At 38.2% G+C, this 11,599-nt stretch overlaps 1 protein-coding gene and 1 pseudogene across 1 annotated transcript; both read right to left on the reverse strand.

The window, feature by feature from the left end:
* Positions 1 to 3,689: 3,689 nt before the first annotated feature.
* On the reverse strand, positions 3,690 to 8,961 carry LOC137809409 (inositol oxygenase 2-like; annotated as a pseudogene).
* Positions 8,962 to 9,092: 131 nt separating this feature from the next.
* LOC137809725 (inositol oxygenase 4-like) lies at positions 9,093 to 11,291 on the reverse strand. The gene is made up of 11 exons (XM_068610815.1): positions 11,261 to 11,291; positions 11,074 to 11,167; positions 10,888 to 10,969; positions 10,556 to 10,760; positions 10,386 to 10,445; positions 10,185 to 10,237; positions 9,972 to 10,094; positions 9,760 to 9,829; positions 9,572 to 9,650; positions 9,385 to 9,466; positions 9,093 to 9,290 (listed from the first exon to the last, which is right to left on the reverse strand). Exons 1-11 carry the CDS (start codon positions 11,289 to 11,291, stop codon positions 9,264 to 9,266), a joined length of 906 nt encoding a protein of 301 aa, XP_068466916.1. The 3' UTR covers positions 9,093 to 9,263.
* Positions 11,292 to 11,599: the final 308 nt, after the last annotated feature.

Raw genomic sequence — 11,599 nt, forward strand, 5'->3', positions numbered from 1 at the left:
TCCGAGAAGTCGTATAGGGGGGAGATTATCACTTAGAATGACTTTTAGGAAAAATTGTACCAAGGACGTGGAATGCCATGCACCTTAAGTTTTATTACAACTGAAAGAAATAAAATCACGCACTCTTTCCTCACCCTATCAGGGAGGTTTTAATGAGGCATTTTTCTCAAAGTACTAACACTGCTTTCCTTCAAAGCCTCAGTTCGATCTGGATGAAGTGTAACCGGCATACCCTGCCAACATCGCCCAACTAGGTTTGGTCTGGACGTAGCCCTAACCGACATACCCTGCCAACTCCTCTCACTCGGTTCGGTCTGGATGAAGCCTTAACTGGTATACCTTGCCGACACAGCTCAACTAGGTTTGGTCTAGATGTAGCCCTAACTGGCATACCTTGCCAACACCTCTCACTTGGTTCGATCTTGATGAAGCCCTAATCGGTATACCCTGTCGACACCGCTCAACTAGGTTTGGTCTGGACGTAGCCCTAACCGGCATATTCTGCCAACACCTCTCACTTGGCTCGGTCTGGATAAGCCTTAATCGGCATACCCTACCGATATCGCTCAATTCGGTTTGGTCTGGGCGTAGCCTTAATCGGCATACCCTGCCAAGACCAACCATCACAAGCAAGTTAACCTTTTAACTTAACGCAAATAAACTTAAAACCAAATTATTAGTTATCAAGAGGTTGATCGACCATTCAACTTGTTCGATTAAAGACTCACATTGAATGTCAATCGCCCATTCAACTTGTTTGATTAAAGACTCACATTGAAGGTCAATCGCCCATTCAACTTGTTTGATTAAAGACTCACATTGAAGGTCAATCGCCCATTCAACTTGTTTGATTAAAGACTCACATTGAAGGCCGATCGCCCATTCAAATAGAGACCGACATTTTAACTTGTGAAAATTTAGCTATAATCCATTTAAACCGAGTACACAATGAAAAAGAAACGACTGATATATTAATAATAGCAAAAAGGGGGAGGCCACACCCCGGCCTCGGAGGAGAGAGATTAAAAAGCAAAACGACCACAACACCGACCAAAGGCGAAACTAATCTTCATTCTCTATGTCTTCCTTGCCCTCGATCGGCCCAGATTGCTGCCTCGCCGAAACTTTCATCTCGACAATGGGCATGATCCGACCCTGGTACACTTCGTTGTCAAGATCGAAGGTACCAGAGGCCGGCGGCCCCCCATAAAGTACATGGGCCTAACAAACAGCTCGGAGGAAGCTCTGCTTCAGCAACTCCTCGGTCTGGTCGAAGTTGTGATCCAACTCTGCCTCAGCCTCGTCCCTAGCAGCTTGTAAGGTAGCCAGCTCGATCATCGAGGATAAAAGCTTCTCGTCCCTCTCCTCGAACATCTTCTTCAGCTGGGTGTTTTCAGCCACCACCCTAGCCATCTTGGCCTCCACCTCCACCAAGCGGCGCCCAGCCTCAACAGCCTTCTACTGAGCTTTCTCCTTCTCGGCCATCTCCGAGTCCAACCTCTTCAAGAGGTCAGAGTTAACAGCTAGAGACTGCTTCAGATGATCAGATGCCTCGGCCAACTCATGATCCAACCGGGATATGTCCTTGTCATGGCGGTCTCGTTCTGGACACCCCAGCTGGATCATAACCATCGAGCGGCACAACATTTCCAATCCACCCCTCAACAAGTTCAATGAGGGGACTGTAAGAATTTATGGCTTAAACAAGAGGGGGGTGAATTGTTTAGTGAAATATTTTCACAAAGACTTGATTTGGAATGAATATTTATCAAACAATCTAGATAAACAATTGAGGAAAGCAATCAAACAAAAACTGTTATCAGAATTTTAACCGGTTAAAACTTCATTTTAATCGGTTGTTTATACCAGTAACAAAAATGAATTAACACAAACAGTTATATAGAGTTTGAGAGAATGAGAGATTTACGCAATAGGTTTATACTGGTTCACTCACACATAGCTACATCTAGTTCTCAGACAATCCTTTGAGTTCCACTAGTAATCACAATCAGATTACAACACACACCACAAAGAGGTGACTTTGAATCCCACAAAGCCTACTCACCCTCTTTGCAACACTTCACACCTCAAGACAAAACAACCCTCTATCTTTACAGGATTTCAAACACACACAACATTTAAAACAAGTATTATTACAAGTAACTAAACAAGGATAGAAAACACATGGATTTGCACAATACAGGAAACTTGTATGATCAGAACTTGTTACCACAACAAAGCTTGAACAACAATCTTGCACTTTTGAGAAACTCCTTTAAAAAACAAATCTCTTTCTTTGATCTCAAATATGTATCAATACTTGTTGTATTTGAATGTGTATTTTGCTTTGAAAGAGAGACTATATTTATAGCTCTGAAATGTAGTTGTTTAAGACAATTTTAATTACTGAATCAGTTAAAACCAATTTTCAAAAATTTGTTATGAAAACACACATTTAATCGGTTGAAACCATGATTTAACCGGTTCAATGAGTTAAGAAGTTGCATAACTAATTCAAAAAGGAGTTTTAAAAACCTCAAGTCAGCTAAGTGACAAACAACCGATTATCTCGATGATTCAACCGGTTGTTTTCCCTTTACTTGGAAAAACACTTTGTTTCTTTTAAAATTGATTGATCAAGCTTTGTGTAGGAATTAGAACTGATCTTAACAAAGATTATAAACAACCTAATCTAAACCCAAACCAAAAAGCAGCACAACTTCAGGCTTCACGTGGATTTGAAACATCAAAGCTCCAAAGTTCAACAGGGAAGACTCGGATAACCTCTCGGGCACCCCCTGAGTAAATTGCATGTCACCCCCAGAAGGGTCAGGAGTGACATCGATAGCTCCATGGATCACCCTGCCACGGGAGGGGTGACCGCCTTAACAACACGCTTGGGTGAGGGCGAGTCCACCTCAACAATCTCCCGACGAGGAGGGGGTGTCAACATGGAGCCAGGGGAATGGGTATTGGTAGCAATGTTACCACCCTCCCTTGACCTCTTCTTGGACTTGCTGGAAGGGCCGCCCAAGCCCTTGTCAGCACGGGCACCTGAGCCCTTCGTCGTATCCAGTGCGTTGATGTCACCATGCCTTTTCCTCTCGGCCGCTCGTTTTCTATAGGCATCCAACACGTCACCACCAGCAGGCGATTCTTGGACAATGATTTTTTCAAAAAAGAACAAGTGTTAGAAGATGAAGTACAACACCGACCGATAGCAGAAAAAGTAAAGTTTCGTACCCTTAACGGCTACCCATCACAGATATTATTTAGTTGACTTCATTCATTTTATTTTAATTTCAAATATCAATAATTATTAGAAAATAAATAATTTAATTAGAAATTTGCAATTAGATTTCACCAGTAATTTTCTATTAATAGAATATTCAGCAATCAAGGAAAAATTAAAAACGAAATTTTAAGAAAAAATGTGAACCATAACTTAAATCGTGGATATTGAAGAGAATGTATCGTTTATGTTAATATATGAGTTTTGGTTTAATCCACCTATATTTTCTTCTATTTTTTTTAATAATATTTTTTTCATGTGGTACTAGATGATTGTAATTACTTGAAGTATCAACGTGGTTGAGATGTCAAGTTTCATAATGATATGAGAGTTTTGGTAAAAAAAAAAACTTACACCATGGATATGAATAATTCTATTATTATTCAAAGATTGCAAATTCCAAGTGAATGATAAATGCATTTCAACATATTTAATTGCAATCTAATATGCTTGTGTATAAAAGATACTAAAAAAATCAAGTAATTCGGTAAATCGCTTGCTCAAAATAATTAAAATTATTCTTCTCTTCATTCCCTGGATCTAAATTGAATCACCACTTAAGCTTCGAAGGAAAATACTGCAAGTAACAATAGTAACGAAAATAAGAACAAACATTGAAAAAATAATAATAACCATGAAATAAAATTAGTCAAAGTTGGAATCTAACTCTCACCTTTTCAATGAGTGATATATAGTATCACTACAAGAAAAACATGAAATAGAAACCAATTTTAGAGACAAAAAAAAAATTAGTTGCTACAGTAACTAAATTAGAGACCATTTTAGAAACTAAAAAAAATCGATTTCTAAATTAGTTTCTATTATTGTTAAATGGTTTCTAAATTGGTATCTAATTAGCAACCAAGGTTTTAACTACCAATTATTTAGTTTCTAAATTTGGTAGCAAAAATCTTGGTTGCTAATTACATACCAATTTAGAAATCATTTAACAATAATATAAACTAATTTAGAAACCAAAAATTTTTTAGTCTCTAAAATGATCTCTAATTTAGTCACTATAGCAACTAATTATTTTTTGTCACTAAAAATTAGTTTCTATTTTATGATTTTCTTGTAGTGTATGGCTTATCTTTCTCTACATCAACTAGAACATTGCTCTTGCTATAAATATCGTACTTGTTGTAAAATTATATCAGAGACTATATATGTGAGAAGTTGTGAAAGATGTGCACAAATAACCAAATTCACAGAACTTACAACATAAACATACTTAAATACTTTGAGCTATTTCAAAGTCTCAAAGTCTTCTTCATTCATCAAGTGAGTGTATGCACCTTTCTTGTGTAAAGCTGCAGAATTATGTCACACATGTTATATATGTTGCACAAAGACACCAAACAAAGTTTATAGATAAAAAATACACTGAGGAAAAGGCTTCCGATAGAAAGAGTGATATCTGATAATGAACAATCCTGCAGATGGAAAAGTGGTGCCATTTTCCTTAGCAACCTTCAAAGTACCAATGTTTGAGTGATCCTGCCTGTTGACCAAAACGCTGGAGCCTTGCCTCGTCAAACCTGGATCGACTTCTGCGCCGTGTTAGCCTCCGTCCTTCACCGCGATCCACCTCAAGAACCTATAAAAGACAGAACGACGCCACTGCAGCCGATCACGCTCCGACGCCTAAGTCAGCGACTGAACCACCAATTACTAAGAGAAAACTCAAGAACTCTAAGGAACCGTGCAAAGTTCTCTCTCAGCGTACTCAAAACTTGCAAGCGTAAAGAAGTAATCTAAACGTGCGTACCTCAGAAGTTCGTTGGAATCTCTTATATACCTGCGCATTTTCTCTCTCCAGACAGTTACACTTCTGGACACGTGGCTCGCATCCAGCTGTACACGTGTCACCATCTGGAGCATCCTTGACTTGGGCGCCACTTCTTACTCTTCAGGTTTTTGGCTAAGTTACCTATGCATGACACAGCTCAGTGCATAGTTGCCTTGGAGCGTGATCTCTTCTGGGTGGCGAGTTCGGGTGCTTTCGTACACACCTTCCCTATGGTCTCGCCGGCCGCCTTCATGATCTACTTTACTTGCTTCACCGTGTATGTTCAGGTAAGCGGTCTCCCGAGCTCATCTTCTGGCCAGCTGGGAAATGACGATCTGCCTTCATCTTCGGCGATGTCCTTGTTTCGGCGATCTCTAATCACTTGGTCGCCTGGGTTCATATTTGGTGACTTCATCTTCAACCCGGTGACCGCCGGTTTAGGTATGCTGGAGATCGGAGCACGTCAACTTAATAACCGGCGACTACACGAGCCCCCCAACTTCCTTCCCTTCTGCCAGCCAGGTGTCCCGTCCAACACGCCTATATAATAGCTCGATGCCACGTCATCACTTCCGACTACCAGGGCGGTACACAAGCCCCCCAGTCTTAAGCGAAGACTTGTCCAGCGAAAAGACTAAAGGAGTCACGTCACTACCGATCTACGTGGCGCTGGCGCAGAATTCCAAACGTTCGCACCTTCTACTTTCCTGACGCTCCACCAAACACTTTCCCAATCGCTCGACACGTGGCCTCATCAACGGTCATCTTTAGCTGTCGTTTACGCTTCCACAAATTATTTGAAAAACCCTTAAACCCGTTTCATTTCTACTGTTCCATCATCTCTTTGCCTTCTCAAACGCTTTGAGTTTCTTCTGCAAAACCCACGACGCTTTTCAACTCTCTGAATCCCCAACTTCCTTCAGCATTCGCCTGATCATCGAAAGGTACTCCCTTTACTTCTTCTGTTGATATTTGCTGCATTTTAACCGATTCGCATCATCCATTAACTGCTTGGTGCATACGCTGTGGGTTGTTTTCTTCTTCTTCTTCCTTTTCGCACTTAGGGCTTCGTCTTCCATTTCTCCCATCATAACGAACTTTCGTTCGTTCGTCTTTTTCATCCTTCGTTCACAATCAAGTCGACCTTTGCAACCTTCGCTCACCTTTCTTTTCTTTTTTCCTTTGCAGTTCCTGCGATGGCTCGAACAAAGACTACCGCGAATCCTCCTCCCTCTTCACAAAACCCTCCATCTCAAGCTCATAACCCACCACGAGCACCTGGTGCTTCCCCCTCCCAGGCTGAGAGGCCTGCAACCTCTCGCCCCAACCTTGCTCAGGCAACTCCACCCATCGCCGGAGGTGCCTCCATCCCTTCCCCAGACTATAAGAAGTTATACCCATGGGCCACTTCAACTTTAATGAAGGAGACTTCTTCAGTAAACTCCGCTGTGGCAGTGCTTCGATTGAAGAAAGGGGACGAGCCCAACCTTTCGTTCCACAAGGAGCACGATGAAAAACTGACGGTGCTGCCTTACCCCCCCCGACGTGCCAGTCTGCGCAGATGACAAAGGGAACAACGGCGAGTTGTTCTGCTTTGTGTACACCACCTTATTCAAGAAGGTGAAACTTAGGTTCCCCCTTACCCGTTTCGAGCGGGAATTACTAACCGAGCTCGACATCGCCGCCGCCCAGCTCCATCCCAACAGCTGGGCATTCGTGCGGGCGTTTCAAATCATATGCGCACATCTGGGACTACCGACCTCGGTAGACGTGTTCCTCTTCCTGTTCGAGGCCAAGAACCCTGGAGATCGCCTTTTTGGGTGAGCCTGAACGGGATTGCTGGGAGGTCAATCCTCTCTATCTTCCAGCAATCTTACAAGGATTGGAAAGGTAAATTCGTCCAAGTGTGCCAGAATGATCGGGACACTTCGCTGCTCGACGGCTTTCCCTTGTACTGGGTAAACAAGGGAAATAAAGACTCCAAGGGAAGCTTTAGAAAGCCAAGAAGCCCCGATAACATGGGCGCTTTGGACAAGGACCTGTGCCTCTTTTGGAAGAGCGTGGCAGCCGCGAACATTACCTTTCTTACTTCTGCAATCATCTCCTTCGAGTTCTTCGAGGGCCAACTCGAGGCTAATTACATACCAATTTAGAAATCATTTAACAATAATATAAACTAATTTAGAAACCAAAAATTTTTTAGTCTCTAAAATGATCTCTAATTTAGTCACTATAGCAACTAATTATTTTTTGTCACTAAAAATTAGTTTCTATTTTATGATTTTCTTGTAGTGTATGGCTTATCTTTCTCTACATCAACTAGAACATTGCTCTTGCTATAAATATCGTACTTGTTGTAAAATTATATTAGAGACTATATATGTGAGACTAAGTTGTGAAAGATGTGCACAAATAACCAAATTCACAGAACTTACAACATAAACATACTTAAATACTTTGAGCTATTTCAAAGTCTCAAAGTCTTCTTCATTCATCAAGTGAGTGTATGCACCTTTCTTGTGTAAAGCTGCAGAATTATGTCACACATGTTATATATGTTGAACAAAGACACCAAACAAAGTTTATAGATAAAAAATACACTGAGGAAAAGGCTTCCGATAGAAAGAGTGATATCTGATAATGAACAATCCTGCAGATGGAAAAGTGGTGCCATTTTCCTTAGCAACCTTCAAAGTACCAATGTTTGAGCATTATTAGATCTTAAATGAAGTACTATATATATTAAAAATATGTATATGTGTGTAAAATTTGAAACATAAGAGTGATAAACTTATACACAGACTCACCATATACATGTAATCATCATGTCCCCATGACATGGCAACGTTGTCTAGTCCACATCCTCCAGTGTAGATCCCATTTCTAGTGTTATAAGTAGAGCATTTGTAATTAGGGTTGTCCTTAAAATACTGCATAAGGAATGAAATTGGGATAGTTAATAATTGATTAAGAAAAAAAAAACACTTTATCCGCTATTGGACGATTCATAATATGTAGTCTCATGCATGATGCGATATTCTCAATGAAGTGGTGTGTTGAAGATCTCGCATCGACTAAATAAGCATTTCATAGTACATAAATCTTACTTTATAAATCAGTTTTATAAGATTGAGTTATACTTAAACTCCGTTTTAAAATCTTTGTTGGGAAAAATTGATTACCTTATGATGAATATTTGACTTGTCAAAGGCATAACCTACAGGAAATGTATCTCCTGCAAATATCCCATTAACCATTCAATTCAATTAAAAGGTTGAATTCAAACTTCAAAACAAAAGCTAATTATTATGCAAATAATGATAATAATGATTGAATCAGAGCAGAAGGGTTCTCACCAAAAACAACCCATTGAGGAAGCTCACCAAAAGCAAGAAGGACAGGAATCTTTCCAAGATCTGAAAAGTTAACAATATCATGTGAGTCCCTATTGATTGAAAGAAAGAATAAGATCTAAATATTCAAATCATAGGGTCAAATAATGATAAGAATAATCATCCCTTCTAAATTATATATTAAACTTTTAGTAAACAATCTTGCATAAAAAAACAAAAAGAGAAAAACTTTTAACATGTTTATTATTGTTCTTAATTCGTAGAAATAAAATAATATATCGGAAATGAAAGTATCATCATCGTTTATAAGTGTAAGCCAAAGAGTCTACGATGGAGTAAATTTTGTATATAGATAAAAAAATTATTATAACTTTATAGGTGGAAATCATTTAGTAACATATGTAAATGATTATTTATCAAAGTTATACCAACACGGTGTATCTTAACTAAATATTGCTATAATTTATTATTACAATTTCTTTCATAACTTCCGCTACCATTAGTAATTACATCAATTACCTTCTCATATAACATGAATTTTTTTCTTAATTCTTTCATTGTGAAACAAATATTATAATGTCAATCTATATTTTTACAAGATTTCAATTTAAACAAATCTAAGCTTTCAACATCTATAGAACAATTTTTTAATCTCTATTCTTTAAGAAAGTTTATCCTTCATATCTTGAAATTTATGACAACAGTAATATCAACTGCTCCTTAATTTTCGATAATCCTTTGAAGATGCTTGGGGTGATGAAATTTTATTATTATTCGAAGAAGCATTTCAACATCATTTAGTAAATCGCTGGTCTCACAAGGTTCACCATCACCATTTAAGCTTCACAGGAAAATACTGCAATGCAAGTGGCCAAATTCAAAGAAAATAAGTACCCCACATATAAATATACATCAACGAGAACAGTGACAGAATAAAATAAAATATTCACCTTCTCGATCAGTGACATATAGTATGGCTTAACTTTCTCCACGTCGACCAGAACTTTGCTCTTGCTATAGAGATCATATTTGCTGCATGAATGTACAAAATTATATATATTATTTAAAGGTTCATTATGAAGTGAGAAGAATTTATGGCAGTAAAATAAACAAATTGTCAAAATTATAAATACATACTTGAATACTTCGAGCCATTTCAAATTCTCAACGTCTTCTTCATTCATCAAATGAGTATATGCACCTTCCTTGTGTAGAGCTGCAAATTTAATTATAAGTTGTTGTCATTTACGTGGTAATGGAGAATGGTGGAACAGATACATTGAAGATAAAAAAACATATATATGGTCGGTGTCGAAACTGCTTACGATAGAAAGAGTGAAATCTGATTATGAACAATCCTGCAGATGGCAAAGTGCTGCCATTTTTCTTAGCAACCTGCACATTCCAATGCACCACCATGTATGGATTCATGCATTATCATATATTTTTACACACACACACACACACATATATATATATATATATATATATATATATAAATTCGTGTGGTGAAGTTTATATGCATTTATAGGCTCACCAAATACATGTATTCATCGTGTCCCCATGACATCATTACGTTTTGCAGTCCACATCCTTCGGTGTAGATTCCATTCTTAGTTTGATATGCAGGGCATTGGTAATCTGGGTTGTTCTTGAAATACTGCATATTCATCAGGATGCAATCAGGGTTTGCGTTGATAATCAATTCAAGAATAAAATGTTTCTTAATTGATCACACGAAATTGATTACCTTATGATGAATATTTGACTCATCAAAGGCACAGCCTAAAGGGAATGTATCTCCTGCAACAAACATGCCCTTAACTTGTTCGATCAAATGCCGAATTCAAATTTCAAAACAAATTGGAATAAAGAAACAAAACAAGAAACAGAGATCATCTAAGTGTATACACATATAATAAGGATTAAATTAGATAAGAAGGGTTCTTGCCAACAACAGCCCATTGAGGAAGTGCACCAAAGCGAGGAAGAAGAAGGATCTTTCCAAGATCTGAAACAAAACCAACAACATCATATACATATACCGATCTCTCTTTCTATCACGTTGCAAATTTAAAATTGATCAAGCTTTTAATTTGCATGTATATATAGAGTATTTACCATGGATAAGAGCGGTCAAATGCAACCAATCTTGATCAGGATAATCCTTTCTGATTGCCTCAGCAGATTGCAACAAATGCTGAATTTGAGCTTCGTCCAAATCAGGATCGCTGTCATCCACCACCTCATTCAGCAGTTCACAACATTCCCATATGCCCATTTCAGCTTTGTCCAGTGTCACATATATCTCCCTCATTCTCTTGGCCTAGATCCATATCAATCATTATCAGTTATTCGCAATTTCCATTTTAATCAGCACTGTCATTCATAGTTTGCAAATGTAAATCCATACAAGTATTAGTGAAAACAATTCAACATATTGCTTTGCTTACAAAGTCATATGTCTGGTTTATGTGTTGCAACCTATAAAATTCCTCCACGCCTTTTTGTCTTTCGCTTTCAATGTCATAATCTCTGTCATATACCAGTTTCATTAAAAATGGAACTTTAAAATCATATATAAAGAATACTTGAAATTAAAAACACAAGTAGTTAACTGAACATATGAAATTAAAAACCTAAAGGAGTGGCCATATGCATTGATATCTGGAGCCATAAATTCATCTTTTGCCTCATTATTATTCTTTGGCACATTATTGCCTTGTTGAAGTTGTGAACGTATGCATGCAATATAACCATGAGAAATTAGTTTGTGCAACGTAAAGGACGAAAACAAAAGCTAGCAAAAATAATATTGATGCTTACCAAGTGCAGGTTGGTCATTGAGGATGGCCATTTTGTTCTTCAGTGAGAAGTGAAAGGATAGGGGAAGAGAAGAAAAGAGAGAAGATGATGTGATTCCACTAGCCACATAGAACAAGATTCTTGACATTCTTAGGAATCACCTTGAGCTGGAAAATATAGAGGCACTTTTCTTAGAGTTGGATCATTGTTCTAAGACAAGAACTCACCAAAAACTAGTACCAAATCCCAAACTCATTTGGATGAACCAAATATTGTCAAATTGAATCAACAAAGGGAATGAAAGCTGGAATGTCCGAACAGAATTAAACAACAATTCATATGAACCAAACAGAATTAAGA

The sequence above is a fragment of the Phaseolus vulgaris genome, chromosome 2, assembly GCF_000499845.2.
Source record: "Phaseolus vulgaris cultivar G19833 chromosome 2, P. vulgaris v2.0, whole genome shotgun sequence".
NCBI lineage: Eukaryota > Viridiplantae > Streptophyta > Magnoliopsida > Fabales > Fabaceae > Phaseolus > Phaseolus vulgaris.